Below are 23,091 nucleotides of genomic sequence, written 5' to 3'. Positions count from 1 at the left end.
CATAAAGGCCTCCAGTTGTCTCGAGGCACAACAGCATTTCGAATGGACTCTACAACTGCTGCAAAAACTTGGTCTTCAAGTCAATCCCCTGAAATCTACAGCAACACCTGTTCAGAGGTTGCATTACTTAGGGGCCATTGTAGATACCAGGCTAGGAAAGGTGTTTCCTTCGGAGGAACGACGGTTATCGATTCTCCAAAAGTGCAAACAACTGCAGGAAAGACCTCAAGCCACTGCAAGAATAATAGCTTCTCTACTGGGCTCGATGGCGTCTTGTATCCATCTGGTTCCCAATGCTCGCCTCCATATGAGACCATTGCAGGAAAATCTGGAGGATCAGTGGTGTCAACTGAGGGACGATTGGGAGAACAAAGTCCTTCTTTCTCCTCACACCCTACAATCCCTCAAGTGGTGGTGTTTACCCAGCAATCTCTTGGTGGGGATTCCGTTCCAACAACGGCCTCCATCTCAAACCATCGTAACAGATGCGTCACTGCTCGGATGGGGGGTGCACATGGAACATCTTCGAGTCCAAGGAGAGTGGTCACAGAGAGAGAGTCTCTATCACATCAACCTGCTGGAACTTCGCGCAGTCCACCTTGCGCTCAAAGCCTTCCTTCCCTCTCTGAGAACGGAAACTCTCCTTCTCCAGACAGACAACGTGGCCACTATGTACTACGTGAACAAACAAGGAGGCACCAGGTCCAGAATTTTATCCAGAGAGGCTCAGACAATCTGGCATTGGCTTCTAGCCAGGAACCTGTCGCTAGTGGCAACTCACCTGCCCGGCATACAGAATGTTCAAGCGGATGCCCTCAGTCGGGTAATGGACGAGAACCACGAATGGGTACTACACGACGACGTCGTTCATTCCATTTTCGCACTCTGGGGTACCCCCTCTACAGACCTTTTCGCAACCCCAGACAACAAAAAATGCCAAAACTTCGCCTCCAGATATTACCATCCAGGGACATTGGGGAATGCCCTATGGATAAGCTGGTCAGGAGCATTTCTTTACGCCTTTCCACCGCTTCCCCTGATTCCGGCGGTCCTCCAGAAGCTGTCCAATGCTCAGACCAAAATGATCCTAATTGCTCCGGAGTGGCCACGCCAGTGGTGGTTCCCAGACCTTCTTCACCTGTCACTCAAACCACACATCAGGCTACCATATCGTCCGGACCTGCTCACGAAGTTCAGAGGGCAGATATCTCATCCCAACCCCTCATCGTTGAGTTTGGCAGCATGGCTCCTGAGCTAGTGCAATATGGACACTTGAACCTACCTCAGGACTGTATGGAAATTCTGAAGGAAGCAAAGCGCCCTTCCACACGATCAGCCTATGCAAGCAAGTGGAAGAGATTCTGCATTTGGTGTTTACACAACAACATTGACCCGGTTTCCTGTGGAGAACAATCTATCCTGCCATACTTGTTAAGTTTGGCAAAATCGGGCTTACAACTGTCGTCAATAAAAGTTCACTTGGCGGCTGTCACGCCATACAGAAAGAGTCCTTCATAAACTTCCTTTTTTCGGATTCCGATTATTAAGGATTTCCTAGAAGGTTTAAAGAAGGTTTTTCCTCCCATTAGAAAGCCTTCTCCTCCATGGGAACTGAACGTTGTCTTATCACGTCTGATGCTGCCGCCATTCGAGCCGATACATAAGGCATCGCTGCAACATCTCACATGGAAAGCTGCTTTTCTGGTGGCAATCACTTCAGCGCGTAGGGTCAGCGAAATCCAGGCCCTTTGCGCTCAGGAACCCTACACGGTTTTTCATTCTGCAAAAGTGGTAATGAGAACTCATCCAAAATTTTTACCTAAGGTAGTCTCCGACTTCCATGTGAACCAAACAATTTCATTACCGACTTTCTTTCAGAATCCAGCTACTCCTGCTGAGAGAACTCTGCACTCTCTGGATGTAAAGAGAGTCTTGAAATTTTACTTGGACAGGACAAAAAGCTTACGAAAATCACAACAGCTTTTTATTAACTATGGCCCAATCAGAACAGGTTTGGGCACATCTAAACAATCTTTATCCAGGTGGATTGTTTCATGTATAATGTTATGTTATCAGTTAGCAAACAAATCCCTTGGTGGGAGGCCAAAAGCCTACTCTACCAGAGGGAAAGCAGCTACTGTAGCCTTGATGAGAAATGTCCCTTTGGCAGAAATATGCAAGGCTGCCACTTGGAGGTCGGTCCATACCTTTACTAAGCATTACTGCCTTGATACAGACGCTAGGGCAGATGCTCAGGCTGGACAGGCTTTGCTCAAGAATTTGTTTGCATGATTCATGTTTTTCTCAGTATTCTTATATCTACTCCACCGCGGTTATGGGGATGGGCTTGCTACTCTATTCAGTGCTTATGACTATACATGGAAATCCCCAACGAGAGAAGGAATGGTTTATTACCTGTAACTCCAGTTCTCTCGTAGGGGTATTTCCATGATAGTCATAAGCAACCCTCCCTCCTCCCCGGTGGAGTTGACATAGAACATGAATATTATGGAGGTTGGTACTCCAACAAATGTTTTGTTTTTCTTCATGTCAGGTTAATAGCCTCCAAAAAAGAACTGAGGCAACTGCCTTTTGCTGTGCATGATGGGAAACAGGAAGACTTTACTTTCTTAAAGGCACAGCTCTATTTTCATTCTGTATAATGGCAGCCTATGGGCTACACTGCCCTACATTGTTTTATTCTCATGAGAGGTGTAAATAAAATATGAGAATGTATTTATTTATGTATTTATAGAATAAATAGAGGTTTAAACGTGAAATTTACACTACAACTGTTTTTTCTTCTAACAATTTGGCCTGTGTAGCTGTTCACATAGGCTGCACATTGTTATTCTTAAGTGTTTTTCACAGACCTTTTTTGTCAAGGAGCTGATGATTGCACTTAAGAATATACTACACAACAGTGCTCCGGGGTCCCTGCAGGCGCGCGGAACTATTCAGTGCTTATGACTATCATGGAAATACCCCTACGAGAGAACTGGAGTTACAGGTAAGAAACCATTCCATATTATTGATCAATTTTCATGGTCGGTTTACTCCTATTTGCTTTAAGAGCACAAAAAAAGTGAGGTGAAACTGACGTTACTACGCCGACGGGGACCTCTTATTGGCACGTTGACGTCAGACGGAGTCACGCGGAGCCGTGCCATTATGACGTCCTCGTCGACGTAGACAGCTAGGAAGAAGACTTTCCGTTGGATGCTGGCACAAGGATCGAATTCATAAGGTGAGGAATCCACAGGTAGTCAGTGTATCCACCAGAAAAAGCGTTACCGAAGGTAAGTAACTTGTTCTTCACTCAGCATTAATGTCTAAATGTAATAGCAGACAGATACAGCAATGTGACAAGTAGATATATGCCATATTTTTAGATGTTTATGTATGTTTACGTAAGTGAAATCTGTTGATTCTGTCACTGGACTTGAAGAAAATCTTTGTATTAAATAAAATAGGGGCTTTATGATTGTGTAGAAGTTGCAACTGATAATTTATGTTGATAAGGAATCTGGTGAACAGTCACAGATTTTCTAAATGTTGCTAACACGTTTGTTTGCTTTTTTTTTTTACTTTAAAAATACTTTGTTAGCCTTTTTAGGTTTTTTTGTCAACTAGTTAATTGCTGCAGTTTTATTTCTGATTAATACTTCTATGTGCAGATTCCTCACTTGTTGAAAATCCCCATCCACAATATTAGATCTGGAAACTTTTCCCAAAGCTCTCCTGCACAGGCAAGGGGCTCATGGCTCCATTTTTGTGCTGAATGTGACACTGGTGACGTCAATGGAGCAATAAGGTGCCACCCAATCAGCGTCCATTCCATATTGTCTGCACAGGTCCCAAGATATCTCCTTAATTTCGAGACACTCCCCACAGATTCTGAATTTGAAAAAACATTCACTGCTTAAGGATACCACCTCCAAGAAGTTAAGCTTTAAGACCTTTCATGATTGAAACCAGTAGTTTTCAATTACTGACCTGCATTTACTGAGCTTGTGGTGTTTAGCTTGAGGCAGGACTAGAGGTTCTGAAACTTCTGTCTCAGTATGCATCCCAAAGCCATCAAGGAGCATTATGATAAGCTACTCATAGCCCACCGGTGACAGCAGTCGGGCTTGACATTGTTCGTGCTCAAGATCCAATTCCAAGTCTTCCCCTTTTGCTAAATCTTCCAAATTAAAAAGGCATAAGCATAAAAAGCGCATGGGGTTTTACCTTTGAGACGTTCTCATTCTAAAGAAAAGTTCCCTAAAGGTTCTCCTTCATCTGCAGACTTGTCCTCTAAGCTTTGGATTGGCTGGGATCACTCCAGCTGAAAAGCTTTTGTCACCTTGGCCTCCGCCTCTCCTTCCTGGCCTTGCTCCTCCTCAGACTTATCTGAATTTTCTGGCACCAGGTGCCAAACTGCTATATTTTCTGAATTTGATGATACAGCTTTTCAGGTGTGTTGTGGCCCCCTGGAGTACTTCCTGACCTCATAGCATGCTTTGGTGCTCTGTACTGCTCTTTGTGCCGTTTTTCCTTGTTTGGAACTTCTCTAGCCCCATTGGTATGTTTTCTAACACCTCCTACCCTTCAGTTGACACCTCTGATGCCGCTTTCACCACTCAGGCATAGCTAACACCATTACCTTCTGCATTATTGTCTTTGGTGCTTCCAGGAGAAAAGCCATTTTATAGAGTTCTAGGGGGAGGCCCAGAGTCTCATGGAGGAGCTAACTTGAAGGAACAGACTTCTATCCTGAAGCCAAAGATGATAATCCTGCTCCAGAAAGTTGCAGTGGAGTTTGTGCCAGAGCAGAAAAGATTACAGGGATGCTGTGCTCAGTTCTTCATGGTTCTCAAGAAGGATGGCACTGTTTATCTTATGCTAGATCTCAGGCTGTTGACATTTTACCTGCACAAATACAATTTCAAGATGCTGTCCCTTGCTTTGGTCCCTTTGGCTCTGAAGGTGCGAGACTGAATGGTGTCCCTCAACTTGCAGGATGTGTTTTTCCATATACTGCACCTGCAGTCACAAAGGAGGTACCTGTGTTTGGTGATCGTTTCTACTTACAACTAGTTTGTAGCCCTCCCATTCATATTGAAATTGCCATCTCAAGCCTTCATGAAGTTGATGGCAGTGTTTTGGCCCATCTCAAAATGTTGGAGTCACTACATTCCAGTATCTGGACGTCTGACAGCTCAAAACCAGGTCGCCCACAGAAGGTGATACACCACTTATTGGCAAAAGCTGTGTGTTTTTACTGGTCATTTCCATCAACATGCCCATGTCTAACCTAGAGCCCCCTTAGCACCTCCTATTTCTAAGGGCAGTACTGGATACATTACTGTGTATCAGATACAAGCTCGAATTCCAGTTCTGTTCATTATACATCTGCTAGGTCTGTTGTTTTCCTGCATCCTTCAGGTCTCCCATGCATACTGACACATTGGGGGCTGTCCATGGGTGCTTCTACAGGAAGTGATTCCAACACGAGGGAGTCTGGCAGGTGTTCTTGTGATCTCTTGGGACACCGAATCGCACCTGTCCTTGTGGTCAATGGAGCTGCACTTGTCTTCAGGTATGTCCTTCGATCCTTCACTACTTGTGGCCACAGTGGTTATAGATGCATCCACCTCTGGTAAGGGTGCTAATTTGGGGAAGCAGGATATTGAAAGCTTCTGGCAGGTACTTCAGATTACCTGGCTTGAGTTTAGGTTGATTCAGCTGGGGCTCAAGTCCCGACCACCCACCTCCTTGGTAGCCCATCTGTCTGTGTCTTGCCGGACAGTATGGCTGTGATGTGGTCAACAAGCAGAGGGTGACTCCCAACTTCTCTGTCAAGAAGCATGGAGGCTGAACATGGGCATACCCGCATAGCATTTGGCTAATTGCCAACTATATAGCTGACTCTGTGAACACCAGCGCTGACTGCCTCAGTTGGCATCATCTTGCCGACCACAAGTAGCGTCTTCACCCAGGGGAGGTGCAGCAAAATCTGTTTGCTACTGATGTGAATGCCCGTTACCTGCAGTTCTGTGACCTTTGGGTTTTGATAGAAGTGGTACTTTCGATTTCATTACACATTTCCTCCCATAAGTTTAATTCCTCAGACTTTGAGGAAGATTAGCTAAGACCCGGTCTAAGTCATGTTTAATTTTCCTGAATTGGCCAAGAAGGGTCTGGTGCACAGAAATATGCTCCTCTCCTGGTGTCCTTTGCTCTGTTTTCCTCTTGGGGGGGAACTTTTTTCTAGTCAGAGGGGCAGGTACTATATCCCCACCACCAGAACCTTCACATTCATGCTTTGAGATTGGGTGGAGGTGCTTAATATCCTTCCAGCTTCTGCAGAAGTGGTCGATTTAATTCACACAGATTGACATACTTCCACAAGATGTTCTGCTCTGTAGGGTGGCATAGGTTTGTCACTTGGCATACAGAACACGATCTGGACCCACTGAGAGCTCAAGGCTCTCTTTTCTAAAGTCCCTTAGTTTCCCCTCTCCCTAGCCTCCAGAGTTAGGCAGAGGGTGGGGGAGGGGGGATTCGCACATGGTGCAATCTATTACCTTTATTACTTTTTATCCTCTGACCATTTATCCTAGGAGGAGAGGCTACAAAGGGTGGACCCCCGTAGGGTGGTCGGTTTTTATATCAACAGAAGTAAGGAGATCAGGTCGGATGGACCAGCTCTTTGTCTGGTATGTATTTAGGGCAAAACTGTCCAGAAGAGGACTTTCTCCCCAAGGATATCTTTATGCATCAAGTTGTGCTCTGCCCTTCCTAAGAAGGAACCACAAGAAGTAATCTGTCCCCCTTCCATCAGGATCAAATCACCTACACCAGCTGTGCTAAAGGTGTTTCTATGGCTGAGATCTGTCTCGCGGTGATGTGAGCTTTACTTTGCACTTTTGCCAAGCATTGTCTGGATTGCGATGGTTCTTTCACAACGTCTGTGCTCCAAAATCTACTTTTTTGTCTATTTTGTCAGACTCCCCACTTACGGAGTTAATAATCTGTTCACAGGTGTGGAATCTGCAGGCAGAAGCAGCCTAAAACAGTTACTTACCTTTGGTATAAACTTTCCTGGTGGATACTATAGCCACCGTCTGATTCCTCACCAATCTATCTACGTGTTCTGAAGGATGATCATGCCAGGTTAAAAGGTTCCCATTAAAGCACTGCACCTCGTTTTCACTGTTGATGTGGTTCTTAGTTTGTGCCTCCAAGTGCACAGGAAAATAATTGACAGGGAACTGATGTTGATGCACCGTAGTTGGTGTTTATGGCTCCTCTGGCATCACCATGGCTTTGCACCTGGCACTGAAATGGTCTTGTGCCCCCTACCAGTGCAAGAGAGCCACGGGAAAGATCTCTGAATTCAGTGTGGCAGCTGAACATGTTCAACAGGTGATGAATCTGCAGGTATATAAAGTATCCACCAGAAAGTACATTTTTCATATTGATGCTCATATTTGTGCAAGACTGATTTTGTAAGTTATCTCTTCTAATGGAACTTGTTGAATTTTCATGCAAAAACATACCTGTATTATTTATTCCAATTTTAATTTAGATTGAAGGTCAAGGACACGGAGCAGTATTTGACTGTAAATTTTCTCTCGATGGTCAGCATTTCGCCTGTACTGATTCTCATGGGCATCTGTTAATATTTGGTTTTGGAAGCAGTGCCCCTTATGATAAGGTTGGTCTAATAATTTCAGATTCTGTTAAACTAACTAGAACTTTACCACAGCTTTACATGTCTGTGTATGTTTAGACAATGAAACAGCTTTTTTTATTGGGAAAGGGAGTGGGCGGTTGATAAATACTAGTGTTTTGAATGTATTCATGTTTTTTTAATTGTTCTGGCTGTAATTATATTCACGCATTCACACAATCACTTGCACCCTAACTGGATTAAGATACTTTTTCAATATCACTTTTCTTAAACTGCAGTTTTTTTTTGCTTGACAGAGACCTGTTTTCAGGGACCACAATGCACTTATTTTTTATAGGAAGCATTTCACACTCATTGAGACAGCAATTGTTCAGATTGCACAAGGAAGGAAGGCTATATCAGACAGTAGTAATGAAAAGCAATGCTAGATTTTTACTTTTTTTATTTGAGCACATTCATAAGTTTGAGAACAAATTAACATTTTTTTTTTTTTTTAAATGTCTGAAATATTTGGGTAAGTAGTTTTTTGCATGCACCCATTTGGGTTTCATAATTTTTCTAAGTTGTAGCATTTATAATTGCAACATAAACACTGTTTTAGTCATTGCATTTCAGATAATCACTAATCCTCTAAATATACTTACAAGGAAAACCTCATTGACTTGGATAAAGTAGTTGGCATACCTTGACTACTGTACATTGTTAGCAAACATGCTATCTGATTTAGGAGTGGTGTGAGCCGTCTCCCTTAGGGATGCCCCTCTTTACAGCCATGCCAAAGTTTGAAATTGCTGAGTTATTACTCATGGCTCATGTTTCCTTCACACCTCTTCTCATTCCATATAGGTGTCCCTGCCACCCCCCTATCCTCCATTGTTATTTGTGTTCAACAAACACTTTTTGCTTACAGGCTAGGAGCAGAGGATGTAGTTAGGATGAATATGCTGTAGTTGTAGCTCAAGTAATTCTACTCTTGACCTGGGTGCACATAGTAATCTCTGTACCAAAGGCTGAATGCTGAATTAAAACATTGTCCAACTCCTAATTCTAAACTTAACCATGTAGCCATACTCCTCCCTAGGTATGCCTTCTGACTTCTGGGCACTTGAGCCATTGGCCCTGTGTTAGTTGTGCTTTTGCTGCTTAAAACTACATGTAGTATGAGTGCTTCTCTCCCAGGGTGTAATGAGGGGAATAGCAGGGTCTGGAGCACCAGCTGTTGCAGAGTGAAAGAACCTTTAATTTACTGCAGTCAGGAAGTGTAGAGTAATGCTAAAGAAGCTCAGAGTGCTGATTTTGATTCTGCCAGGGTTGGCAAAGTGAGAGCCACCTGGGATGCCTCTGGGGACAAAAATGCAGTTACCCTCAGCACAGAAACAACAGTGGAACATTTACAACAAAGAGCCACTTGGAGCTTGGGCAGTGATGTTCTCTACTACCTTTACTTTTCCACGATGTAGTTAATGGTCAGGGTTACCTTATCAAGATAGTCTTCTTACCATATGAGAATTTGATGAAACCATCACATCTACTTCTTCAAGGCAAGTAAACAGATTGCAAAGACAGCTCATTGGCAAGCAGCCTCGTTTAGAAATTATGTGCTGGGGCATCTGTTTACCAGTTAACAGTCAATACTTTTATTGTGCTTCCGCTGCCTGACAGTTCTTTCAGTGGTTTCTTTATTCTGGTTCTGAATCCATGTGGTCCCTTAGCTACTCTGAAAGATGAGGTGTGATGGATCCTCCTAATCGCAGATTCCTTGCCATGTAAATATTCCCCCAGGCTCTGCAGACTCAAAAGCAGTACTCTTGTGTGCAACAAGGTGGCTTTATGTGGCTGCTCACAGACTCTGTTCTGCTCCAGAAGTGACAAGTGGGGCCAAATGTAAGCAGTGTTCCCTCTATTTTTTTTTCTCAATGTGCAACAATAATGGCGCCCTGTGCGCTGCTGCTAAGGCTGTGTGCACTGAAGCACATAATTCACAATATCCTGTTTAGGTTCTCTGAGAGGTCTCTCCCATACTTATTTCACAAGATAAAGTGGTCCCCTCACAGGATGTCCAAACAGAAATTCAAAGGGGGAAAAACCTACTCCCTTCTGTGGCACTTTCCTGACAGCGAAAAGCAGGCATGGAAGTAAGACATCCAGTCTCCTGAGTTTCTCTGGGAGTCCACCAATTAAACACCGCTTAATATCTTGTTGAATCTTTCAACAAGGCCATTGGTGTGTGGGTGGTATGTTGTAGTAGTCCTCAGGGGAATTGCTTCAGGATATCTGGTTGCATTATCCACTACAACTAGTATAAAATGGTTTCCTTGTGCTGTCAAGGGGACCAACAAAGTCAATCTCTACCCTCTCAAAGGGAACCCCAACCACTGGTAGTGGAATTACGGAAGCCTTTCTGTAGCCACTAGTCTTACCACTGGCTTGACAGGTGGCATAGGAGTTACAAAACTCCTTACCCTTCTGGGACGTACGTGGTCCGAAGGAGTGGTTCACCAACCTACTCCAAGTTTTAGCCTGGCCAAGATGCCCAGCTAGGGGAATGTCATGGGCCAATGTGAGCAGAAAATTTCTAAACTGCTGAGGCACTACCACACTCCTAGTGGCTGGGGTTTGGGGTGTTTGGCCTCAGTTTAAAGGAGTCCTTCCTACCAATAGGTCCTGTGGGAGCCACTGATAACTCCCTTTTCCTGATCAGCAGCTTGCTGGCTCAGGCCTTTAGTAGTGGGACAGATCCTCTGCCCCTGGCACAGATTTTCACTAGAGGGTCACCCTGGGCCCCAGAGCTCTGCCATGTAAGTTCCAGGTTCCTGGGACTCAGTTCCATCTGGGGCTGACAGGTCTTCTCCCTGAGGAGAGTGGACCTGATCTGGTGTCTGTTTAGAAGCTGTTTTCCCAGACGTCTTAACCTTTCTCTTGGTAGGTTGGTCAATTGTTCCAAACTCCAACTCTGCTTTTTTCACCCTGTGCTCGTGTTTTCTCACAGTCCCATTCAGGTATACACAGCATGGCTGCATTGGTATTTCTTCCGACCTCAGCCCATGCTGAGGGCTCCAAATCATTGCCTAGCAGACATTGTACATAAATAGCAGGGAGATAACACCACCTTATTTTGGCCAGAAACCCCTTCCTATTCTAAGGATACCATCATCATGGGAGGTACCTTAGTCTGATTATCAGCATTGAGGACTGTGTATCTCTCAATAATTAAGTGTTGGTCTGAGGACACAAGATACTCAGTCACCATGGTGACACTGGCACCAGTGTCTCTCCGTGCTTGAACCCTAACCCCATTGAAATGTGGGTTTTGTCTGTATCTCACCAGATTACTGGACCAGAGAGCCAGAGCAGCTACATCTACCCCACATTCAGAGACTAGAGTTGCTTCAATGTGTTCACTGACATGGTCAGGACCCACCTGGAAATCCATCTGGAGACTTACCACTGCATTTACTACAGGTGCACAGAGGAATTTTTTGTGGGGATAGGTAGGGTCCTCCAGGAAGGTGTCCAAGAGCTTTCCAGTCCTGACACAAAGCTTTTATTCTATTTTTTTTTTTTTTGATCCCAGCTTTTACCTTTGTACCCCATTTAGATGGAGAAGAGTCTCGGGGGCCCACCCTCTTGATCAGGTTTTTGGGGGCGTTTGAAAGACTATTTGTTTTTGTCTTTCTTCTGGTTACCATCTTTCCCTTAGGGGGCTTTTTGTGGTCTCCCCCACCAGTGGTAGTTCTGGTCACCCTTGTCTTGACTCAGGGTCTGCCTTCTTTCCCAACTCTTCAGGAAAAAGTGGATTTAGGTCTACCTGGTATTGATGTAACTTCTCCTGAACACAATCACTTAACGGATGATCTTTCATAAGTAAATTATAAAGCCCATCATAATCATGCACATTGTTACCTTTTAACCAGCCACCTGGTGTCGTTACTGAAAAGTCTACTAAATCGACCCAGGACTTACTGGCTTTTTCAAGTCTCCCTGACTTGATTCTGTACTTTTCAGTGGTGAGCCCAAATCCCTCAATCAAGGTGCCCTTCATGAGTTGACTGGACCCAGCATCTGTCTCATTCAGGGTCAGGAGTCTATCCCTGCACTTTCCTGAGGACAGTACCCAAAGAATAGAGCCCCAGTACTTCTTGTTAACGTCTCTGGTGATACTGGCCCTTTTAAAGACTGTGAACTGCCTAGTGATAGCCTCACCCTCCTCGTATTTGGGGTCAATTCCTTTGGGGATTTTAAGTTCAGAAGTTCCTACTATGTCCCTTTGTATCACATAGCTGCCACCATTCATGGATGATAGACCCATTTCTATTCTTTCCCTTTCTATGGCCAGTATCCTGTCTTCCAGGGATTTTCTAAGGGCTAATCTTTCAACATAGGCCTCATCCTCATAGACTTCATCACTGCCCCTTGCGCCACCTAAGCCATCTGTAGGAAACGGTCCCCTTGTTTGTTTGCAATACCCTTCCCCACCCCCCCCCCCACACACACACTCATACACACACACACACACACTCCCACACACACTTGTTTGCCTGATATCTGATGCTAACTTGACTGAGTGTGAGATGGGGTCCTGCTAACCAGGCCACAGCACCAGTGTTCTTTCCCTAAATCGTACCATTGTTTCCACAGTTGGCACACCCTTGACATACAGCTATGTCCCTTGTAAAAGATACCCATGGTACCAAGGGCTCTGACACCAATGAAGGTCCCAAAGGGCTGCAGCATGTATTGTGCCACCAGAAGGGACCCCTCACCAAACAAATGCAGACTGCCTTTGCAGATTGTGTTCTGGTTGGGATAAAAAGGTATAGTCGACATGGACTCCCTCTCGGGGCCCCATGCTCACAAACCACAGCCACAAGATTTGAGGTAAGTACATTAAATGCAAGGTACTTCACACAGGTAAGTATAGAACTTTGATTTAAAACAGTAGTACGCACAGATTTGGTTAAAATGGCAATAAGCTATTTTAAAAGTGGGCACTGCAAAAATCAACAGTTCCTGGGGAGGTAAATTTTGGTTAGTTTTTGCAGGTAAGTAAAGCACTTACACAGTCAGTCTCCTGGGCATAGGCAGCCCACCTTTGGGGGTTCAAGGCAACCCCAAAGCCACAGCACCTGCAACACAGGGCCGGTCAGGTGCAGAGGTGAAAGGAAGGCCCAAGAAACATAGGCGCCTATGAAGAACAGGGGTGCTCCAGTCCTAGTTTGCTTACAGGTAAGTACCTGCGTCCTCTGGGAGTAGACCAGGGGGGGTTTTGTAGAGCATTGGGGGGGGGGGGGTGGGACACAAGCCCACAAAACACACCCTCAGCGGCACAGGGGCAGCCGGGTGCAGTAGGCAAAGTAGGTGTCGGGTTTGCTATAGAAAGCAATGGGGGGACCAGAGGGTCACTTAGGCGATGCAGACAGGGCACAGGGGGGCTTCTCGGGCCAGCCACCGACTGGGCTAGGATGAGGGCCGACTGCTGGTCACTCCTGCACTGGTAGGTGGTTCCTCTCGGTCCTGGGGGCTGCGGGTGCAGTGCTTGGTGCAAGCGTTGGGTTCCTTTGTAACCAGGCAGTCACAGTCAGGGGGAGCTTCTGGATCCTCTATGCAGGCATCACTGTGGGGTGCAGGGAGGTCAACTCAGGGTGTCCAAGTCGTTGGAGTCACCTGGGAGTCCTCTTTGCAGTGTTGGTTGTCCTGGACTTGAGCCGGGGACGTCGGGTCCTGGGTGTGAAGACTCACTCTTCTGGCGGGAAGTGGAGTCTCTTTAAAAGTTGTTTCAAAGTTGCAAAGTTGTTGCAGTTTCTGAACAGTGCTGCTGTTCTCTGGAGTTTCTTGGTCCTTTAGGTGAAGGGCAGTCCTCTGAGGTCACTGGTCCCGCTGGATGCGTCGCTGTGCAGGTTCTTTGACTCTGGAGACAGGCCGGTATGGCTGGGGCTAAGTTAGTTGTCGTGCCCGTCGTCTCTGTGGGGCTTTCACGTCAGCAGTCCTCCTTGTTGTAGGTTGCAGGAGTCTGATTTCCTGGGTTCAGGGTCTCTCCTAAATACAAATTTTAGGGGTGTGTTTAGGTCTGGGGGGCAGTAGCCAATGGGTACTGTCCTTGAGGGTGGCTACACCCTCCTTGTGCCTCCTCCCTGAGGGAAGGGGGGTACATCCCTATTCCTGCTGGGGGAATCCTCCAAAACCGAGATGGAGGATTTCTAAAGGCAGGGGTTACCTCAGCTCAGGGCACCTTAGAGGCTGTCCTGACTGGTAGGTGACTCCTCCTGGTTTTTCTTATTATCTCCACTGAACTTGTTGCCAAAGGTGGGGGATGTGTCCAGGGGGTGGGCATCTCCACTAGCTGGAGTGCCCTGGGTCATTGTAACACGAAGCCTGAGCCTTTTAGGCTCACTGCTAGATGTTACAGTTCCTGCAGGGAGGAGCGGTTAAGCACCTCCACCCAGTGCAGGCTTTGTTTCTGGCCTCAGATGGCACAAAGGCTCTCACCTCAGGGGGTCAGAAACTCGTCTCAATGGTAGACTGGCACAGACCAGTCAGTCCTGCACTTAAGGATTGGGTAAAATACAGGGGGCATCTGTAAAATGCCCTCTCTGTGCATTGTTTAATAAATCCAGAACTGGCATCTGTGTGGGTTTATTATTCTGAGAAGTTTGATACCAAACTTCCCAGTATTCAGTGTAGCCATTATGGCTCTGTGGAGTTGACAAACTCCCAGACCATATACTTAATATGGCTACCCTGCACTTACAATGTCTAAGAATGGACTTAGACACTGTAAGGGCATATTGCTCATGCAGCTGTGCCCTCACCTGTGGTATAGTGCACCCTGCCTTAGGGCTGTAAGGCCTGCTAGGGGGGTGACCTACCTATGCCACAGGCAGTGGGTTGTGGGCATGTCACCCGAAGGGGGATGCCATGTCGGCTTTGCCTTTTTCTCCCCACCAACACACACAATCTGCAATGGCAATGTGCATGTGTTAAGTGAGGGGTCCCTTAGGGTGGCACAACACATTCTGCAGCCCTTAGGGACCTTCCCTGGTCACAGGGCCATTGGTACCACTGGTACCTTTTACAATGGACTTATCTGTGTGCCAGGGATATGCCCATTGTTGAACAATGGTAAATTTTTACCTGGTTAGCTGGTCTCAGTCAAGTCAGCATCAATATCAGGTAAAAAGTGGGTGTAACTGCAACAGGGAGCCATTTTCCTACACCGCTGAACCAGCTGACGCAGCACCACAGCAGTTGCTCCCACGTCGCCAGAGGACGACGCAGAGGCCCAGGAGTTGCAGGAGGGAGTGCTGGGAGCTGGAGCTACAGTTGCCTGAAGTTCCCCTTGGAGATGAAACAGACTAGCTTTGGCAGCTGCAAAGGATGCGGTGCATGGGGTTACTGTCTTGCGTGGAGTGGGAGGGACTTACCACCACCAATGTGCGACAGCTGGTAGAGGGGACCAAGGGAGACTCTCTGGACCACCACCCGTTATGCAGGAGCCACGCCACTCAGGATGAGGGGAGATCCAAGCAGCCGGTCGTCGTTGCAGCTAGGTACCTGTGCTTTCAGGGGAGTGATGCCTTTACCCCAAAGGAGATTCCTCCTTCTTCTTGTACAGGCTGAAGAGTTGCAGTCTTCTGAGGATGCACGGCTGGGGAAATGTTGCAGAGCTGGCAGGAAATCTGGATACAATGTTGCTTAAGAGTCTTCCTCATTAATCTGCAGCTTATTGGTTTCTGGAGGGTCCATTTGTGGTTCTGGAGGCCAGAAGTCGAAGCAGAGGTTCCAGAGGAGTCCTCCAAGCCGAATCTGAGGCGCCACCCCAGAGGAAAACCCTGTGTAGCCCAAAGAGGAAACTTGGTCTTCTAACCAGGTGACTCTGAGGTCACCTGCCTGCCCTGGTCACTCAGATGTTCTCAGAGGTCCCTGCCAACCTTGGAATCAAGATGGCAGAACCCAGGGACCCTCTGGAGGAGCTCTGGGCACCACCCATGCGGTGGTGATGGACAGGGGAGTGGTTACTCCCCTTTCCACTGTCCAGTTTCACACCAGAGCAGGGACTGGGGAATCCCTGACCCGGTGTGGACTGGTTTATGCACATAGGGAGCCAAATGTGTCCTTCAAAGCAAACCAGTGGCTTGGGGAGGCTACCCCTCCCAAGCCAGTCACACCTATTTCCAAAGGGAGCGGGTATTACCTCCTTCTCCCAAAGGAAATCCTTTGTTCTGCTTTCCTGGGCCTGATGAGATCAAGCAGCAGGAGGGCACAAACCTTTCTAACGGGTAGCAGCAGCTGGGCTGCCCAGAAAACCCTATTAGACTGATGGTAGAAATGCCAGGGCTCCTCTAAGGAGCCCCCAGAGTGCATGGAATTATACTTCCAATACTTGCAACAGTATTGGGGTATGATTCCGACATGTTTGATACCAAACATGCCCAGGTTTGGAGTTACCATAATGTAGCTGGACATGGGTAATGACCTATGTCCAGTACATGTGTAAAATAGCATCCCCGCACTCACGAAGTGCAGTAAAGTGGGGCTAGAGTTCATGGGGGCACCTCTGCTAGTGCAGGGGTACCCTCACATACAGGTACTTGCACCCTGCCCTCTAAGCTCAGGGGGCCTACTATAGGGGTGACTTACAGTGACCTGTAGTAAAACCGGGTGTGTGCACCGGGTTCATGCAGACTGCAAAGGCAGGCCTGCAGAACCCTTTGCATGGGCTCCCTATGGATGACAGAATAACTGCTGCAGCCCATAGGGATCCCCTGAAACCCCAATGCCCTGGGTACCTAAGTACCATATACTAGGGGCATACATGGGGGACCAGTAGGCCAATTGTGGGAAGAAAAAGGTACAATTTAGAGGAGAGGGTTAGCAGGATCCCAGTGAACACAGACAAACAGGCAAAAAGTGGGAGTAACCATGCTAGAAAGAGGTTACTTTCTTACACTCTGCGAGTTCCTTCGAGTATCTGCCTGTAGAGTCTTGCATGGTCTGCATGTCAGTCCACTCTGTTGCTGACCCTCAACACTGTTCTGCCCTCCTGCTGATGAACCTAACTCGCGCAGGGGAAGGCAGAGGAAAGTATTTCCTGTAGGGAAGATGTGTGACCACGTCTCACTTTGAAATGGGCGTCTCTGAACTGGAGTTGGGTGGCATCTGAGTGCCCCAGACTGCTTTGAAGGGCACATTTGGTGCCCTCCTTGCATAATCCAATTTGTTACCAGTGTAGGATCCCTCAGTACCACTCTGGCGTGAAACCACACAATGGACAGGGGAGTGACCACCTCCATGTCCAACTCCTCCCCTACGGAGGTTCACAGAGCTCTGTCAGGTGGCAGCTTGATTCTGCCATCTTGGAAGCAAGATCTGCAGAGGCCCCTGGGAGCATCTGATTGGTTAGGCAGGGGGGTGACGTCCCTGACCCCCTCTGATATGTGGGTCACTGCATGTAGTGTCCAACCCCCTTTAAGGGATACTTAAGGGCTCTCCTGAGGGTGGGACCCTAGATTTATCAAGCAAGACTCTACAAAGAAACTCAGCATGACTCTCCTGCAACCTGGACCCCCGCAATCGCTGCTGGTCTGTTTAGGAACTGAAACAAGACTGTATCCAGTTGGGAGGGCTCCCACTGCAACATTGTTTCTCCAGCTCCTAAAAGATTTCTGCAACAACTGCAGCTGTGCATTCACCAGAGTCACAAGGACTCTGTTTGCACCAGGAAGCAAGAAGGAATCTCCCTTGGAGTGAAGTAATCACTCCCCTGCATCCGCAGGCACCTCAGCGACAACAAACAGCTGGTGGATCCTGCTCTCCTATGGACATCAAGAAAGCTCTGCAACACAGGTGGTGATTCTTTGGTCCCATCCAGGTGCAATTTGTCTTCTTTCCAACTTGGGAGACGGTGGGCCTTTGCTGTGGCCACTGGGACGGAACCTTTTTGCACTGCGTCTGTTGCTGCTAAGCAATCTGCAGCTAAATATAGCCTCTACCAGGAAACGGATACCAAAGGTAAGTAACTTATTCTTCAAAGGACCCTTAACTGTTTATTTTTGTGTGTGTGTGTTTTAAAAAATGGAAAGAAAAAAAATGCTCTTGATTTTTTTTTAAAACATGATTTATAATTGAAGAGTTTTTTGATATGTTTAAAAAGGTCAGAAAGCTACGAAATTATTGTCCTGGTTATTAAATAGATTTACCCCGCCTTCTGCCTTGTCATAGGCAACCACTTCTATTTAAATACTTTAATTAGAAGAAGTAAATAATTATCATATGATCTGTGTTGCATATCATCCTAGATTCCAGAACAAATGTTTTTCCACACGGACTACAGACCACTTATTCGAGATGCAAACAACTATGTTCTTGATGAGCAGACTCAACAAGCTCCTCACCTAATGCCGCCACCGTTCCTGGTTGATGTCGATGGGAACCCTCACCCAACAAAATATCAGAGACTGGTTCCAGGTCGCGAGAACTGTGCAGATGAGCACCTTATCCCACAGCTGGGATACGTTGCCACAAGTAAGATTATTTCATAGAAAGCATGCATAGTGTTGAGTATCTTTTATGCAAGCTGAATTGTTAAAAGTTTAAGAGCTATGTCAATAAAATGTTATGTTTCCCCTCTCTTCTCCTTCCCCTTTTAAGGTTTAGCAAGGCTTGAACATTACATTGTGCCTTTCCATTAAAAATAGGATTATCTCATGCCTTGCCTTTCTAATTTATTTTTTCTCCTCTCTGAATCCAAGTGGACATGCGTTGACTGCTTCCCAGTATGCATATGTTTATGATTCTCTGCTGAAACCTTTCAAACCTAACTGGAATGGAGCCGATTTCCCTAAATATGATGCTCTTTGACATGGTGCAACCACATTTTTGCACAGTGCTCTCTGAAATTTTGCCTAACAGGATGAGAAGTCTCTTTGTATTTATGGAACAGACTTATTTTTAAGGCCACATTTTGGAAACGTTAAGTCCATACCTGTTGCTGCATAACAGTACTTCTCTGACATGTTAGTGAAGGCAAGAAGTGTCAAGAGAGCTTTTGAGGTGCAGCACTGTTAGATCAGTAATCCACTTCTGAAGAAAGCCAGAAAGGATGGATCTAAACACGGAACTGTAGGAAGTTGGCTCTGAATATACTATCTCAAAGTGAGAGATAGTGTGCACAGAGTCCAAGGGTTCCCCTTAGAGGTTGATGGTGGTAAAATTAGATAATATTAATGCTCTAATTTGTGGTAGTGTGGTTGAGCAGTAGGCTTATCAGAGGGTAGTGTTAAGCATTTGTTGTACACACACAGGCTATAAATGAGGAACACACACTCAGACTCACTTCAGGCCAATAGTTTTTATAAAGAAAAATATATTTTAGTAATTTATTTTAGATCCACAAGATTCAAGATTTGAAGTAAATACATAAAATGCAAGGTACTCCACACAGGTAAGTAAGGAACCTTGAATTAGAGCAGTAACATACACAGTTTTAGGTAAAATGGCAATAAGCTATTTTAAAAGTGGACACTGCAAAAATCAACAGTTCCTGGGGGAGGTAAGTAATGGCTAGTTTTTCAGGTAAGTAAGGCACTTACAAGTTCAAGTTCCTGGGCATAGGCAGCCCACCGTTGGGGGTTCAAGGCAACCCCAAAGTCACTGCACCAGCAACACAGGGCCGGTCATATACAGAGGTGAAAGGAGGGCCCAAAGCACATAGGCGCCTATGAAGAACAGGGGTGCTCCGGTTCCAGTCTGCCAGCAGCTAAGTACCTGCGTCTTCGGGGGGCAGACCAGGGGGGTTTTGTAGAGCACTGGGGGAGGGGGGGGAGAGTGACACAGGTAGGCACACAAAACACACCCTCAACGGCACAGGGGCTGCCGGGTGCAGTGTGCAAATCAGGCGTCATGTTTGTAATAGAAATCAATGGAGGGACCCAGGGGTCACTCTAGCGGTGCAAGCAGGGCACAGGGGGACTTCTCGGGCCAGCCACCGACTGGGCTAGGCAGAGGGTTGCCTGGTGGTCACTCCTGCACTGGAGTTCGGTTCCTTCTGGTCCTGGGGGCTTTGGGTGCAGAGTTTGGTCCAGGTGTCGGGTTCCTTGTTACAGGCAGTCGCGGTCAGGGGGAGCCTCTGGAGTCTCTCTGCATGCATCGCTGTGGGGGTCTCAGGGGGGTCGTCTCTGGTTACTCACGAGGTCGCAGTCGCCTGGAAGTCCTCCCTGCAGTGTTGGTTCTCTGGAGCTCAAGCCAGGGGCGTCGGGTGCAGAGGGTAGAGTCTCACGCTTCCGGCGGGAAGAGTGACCTCTTTAAAAGTTGCAAAGTTGTTGCTGTTTTTGAACAGTGCCGCTGTTCACGGGAGTTTCTTCGTCTTTCGGGTTCAGGGCAGTCCTCTGAGGCTTCAGAGGTCGCTGGTCCCTGTTGGATGCATCACTGTGCAGGTTCTTTGAGTCTGGAAACAGGCGGGTAGGGCTTGGGCCAAAGCAGTTGTCTCCCTTGTCTCTGCAGTGCTTTTAGGTCAGCAGTCCTTCTTGTTGTAGGTTGCAGGTATCTGATTTTCTGGGTTCTGGGGTGCGTCTAAATACTAAATTTAGGGGTGTGTTTAGGTCTTGGGGGCAATACCAATGGCTACTGTCCCTATTCCTATTGGGGGAATCCTTCAAAATCAAGATGGAGGATTTCTAAAGGCAGGGGTCACCTCAGCTCAGGACACCTTAGGGGCTGTCCTGACTGGTGGGTGACTCCTCCTTGTTTTTCTAATTATCTCCTCCAGCCTTGCTGCCAAAAGTGGGGACTGTGGCCAGAGGGGAGGGCATCTCCACTAGCTGAGATGCCCTGGGGTGCTGTAACAAAAGGTATGAGCCTTTGAGGCTCACTGCCAGGTGTTACAGTTCCTACAGGGGGAGGTGAGTATCACCTCCATCCAGTACAGGCTTTGTTCCTGGCAACAGTGACAAAGGCACTCTCGCCATGTGGCCAGCAACTCGTCTGGTTGTGGTAGGCTGGCAGAAACTGGTCAGCCTAGCACTAGGAGTCTCACTGGTATTCAGGGGGCCTCTCTAAGATGCGCTCTAGGTGCATTTTACAATATATTCCACACTGGCGTCAGTGTGCATTTATTGTGCTGAGAAGTTTGATACCAAACTTCCCAGATTTCAGTGTAGCCATTATGGAACTGTGGAGTTCGTATTTGACAAACTCCCAGACCATATACTCTTTATGGCTACCCTGCACTTATAATGTCTAAGGTTTTGCTTAGACACAGTAGGGCCATAGTGTTCATGCACATATGCCCTCGCCTGTGGTATAGTGCACCCTGCCTTAGGGCTGTAAGGCCTGCAAGGGGGATTACCTATGCCACAGGCAGTGTGAGGTTGGCATGGCACTGATGGGAGTGCCATGTCACCTTAGTCATTTTCTCCCCACCAGCACACACAACCTGTGTGAGGCAGTGTGCATGTGCCTGAATAGCAGGGTCCCAGCACAATTTCAATCATAACTGGTATCAACAAAAGGCAAAAAGTCATGGGGTAACAATGCCAAGGAGGCATTTCCATACAACTGGTAAGTTTGGTATCAAACTTCTCAGAATAATAAACCCACACTGATGCCAGTGTTGGATTTATTAAACAATGCTAACCAGGCCACAGCACCAGTGTTCCTTCCCTAAACTGTACCTCTGTTCCCACAATTGGCACAGCCCTGGCACACAGATAAGTCCCTTGTAACTGGTACCCCTGGTACCAAGGGCCCTGATGCCAGAGAAGGTTTCTAAAGGCTGCAGCATGTATTATGCCACTCTGGGGACCCCTCACTCAGCACATGCACACTGCCTCACAGCTTGTTTGTGCTGGTGGGGAGAAAATTACTGTCGACATGGCACTCCCCTCAGGGTGTCATGCCCACCTCTCACTGCCTGTGGCATAGGTAAGTCACCCCTCCAGCAGGCCTTACAGCCCTAAGGCAGGGTGCACTATACCACAGGTGAGGGCATAAGTGCATGAGCACTATGCCCCTACAGTGTCTAAGCAAAACCTTAGACATTGTAAGTACAGGATAGCCATAAAGAGTATGTGGTCTGGGAGTTTGTCAAATACAAACTCCACAGTTCCATAACGGCTACACTATAATCTGGGAAGTTTATTATCAAACGTCTCGGAACAATAAATGCACACTGATGCCAGTGTGGGATTTATTGTAAAATACACCCAGAGGTCATCTTAGAGATGCCCCCTGAATACCAGTCCGACTACTAGTGCTAGGCTGCCATGCTTCTGCCAGCCTGCCACAACCAGATGAGTTTCTGGCTACATGGGGTGAGTGCCTTTGTCACTCTGTGGGCAGGAACAAAGCCTGTCCTGGGTAGAGGTGCTTCTCACCTCTCCCTGCAGGAACTATAACATTTGGCGGTGAGCCTCAAAGGCTCATGACTTTTGCTACATCACCCCAGTGCTTCCCAGCTAGTGGAGATGCCCGCCCCTGCCCCCACTTTTGGCAGCAAATCTGGAGGAGATAATGAGAAAAACAGGAAGGAGTCACGTACCAGTGACGACAGCCCCTAAGGTGCCCTGAGCTGAGGTCACCCTGCCTTTAGAAATCCTCCAACTTGAGTTTGGAGGATTCCCCCAATAGGAATAGGGATGTGCCCCCTCCCCTCAGGGAGGAGGCACAAAGAGGGTGTAGCCTCCCTCTAGGACAGTAGTCATTGGCTACTTCCCCCCAGACCTAACCACACCCCTAAATGGCCTGTCTCCAGACTCAAAGAACCTGCACAGCGATGCATCCGAGAGGACCAGCGACCTCTGAGGATTCAGAGGACTGCCCTCCACCTAAAGGACCAAGAAACTCCTGAGAACAGCAGCACTGTCTCTCTTTGTGCCTCCTCCCTGAGGAGAGGGGGACACATTCCTAATTCTATTGGGGGAATCCTCCAAACTCAAGATGGAGGCGTTCTAAAGGCAGGGGTCACCTCAGCTCAGGACACCTTAGGGGCTGTTCTAACTGGTGGGTGAATCCTCCTTGTTTTTCTCATTATCTCCTCCAGCCTTGCTGCCAAAAGTGGAGGCAGTGATAGGAGGGGTCCCCAGGGTGGCATAAGACATGTTGCAGCCCTTAGAGACCTTCCCTGGCATCAGGGCCCTTGGAACCAGGGGTACCAGTTACAAGGGACTTACCTGAGTGCCAAGGTTGTGCCAATTGTGGAGACAAAGGTAAAGTTTAGGGAAAGAACACTGGTGCTGGGGCCTGATTAGCAGGGTCCCAGCACACTTTCAAATCATAACTTAGCATCAGCAAAGGCAAAAAAGTTAGGGGGTAACCATGCCAAGGAGGCATTTCCTTACAACACCTCACCTAGTAAGGTGACCCCTCTCATACCAGTTCAGGGGGATGAAGAGTCAGACGACGTGGGCCCGTTCGGA

At 47.2% G+C, this 23,091-nt stretch overlaps 1 protein-coding gene across 1 annotated transcript in view; it reads left to right on the top strand.

The window, feature by feature from the left end:
* Positions 1-23,091, top strand: part of BRWD1 (bromodomain and WD repeat domain containing 1) — a 1,722,898-nt gene that overhangs the window by 739,268 nt on the left and 960,539 nt on the right. Inside the window, exons 16-17 of the mRNA XM_069202575.1 lie at positions 7,577-7,705; positions 17,977-18,202. Coding sequence (XP_069058676.1) covers positions 7,577-7,705; positions 17,977-18,202 — 355 coding nt within the window. The remainder of the gene's footprint in view (positions 1-7,576; positions 7,706-17,976; positions 18,203-23,091) is intronic.

Source organism: Pleurodeles waltl, chromosome 8 (genome assembly GCF_031143425.1).
Source record: "Pleurodeles waltl isolate 20211129_DDA chromosome 8, aPleWal1.hap1.20221129, whole genome shotgun sequence".
In the NCBI taxonomy this organism is placed as follows: domain Eukaryota; kingdom Metazoa; phylum Chordata; class Amphibia; order Caudata; family Salamandridae; genus Pleurodeles; species Pleurodeles waltl.
This window is presented reverse-complemented; position numbering and strand designations above follow the sequence as displayed.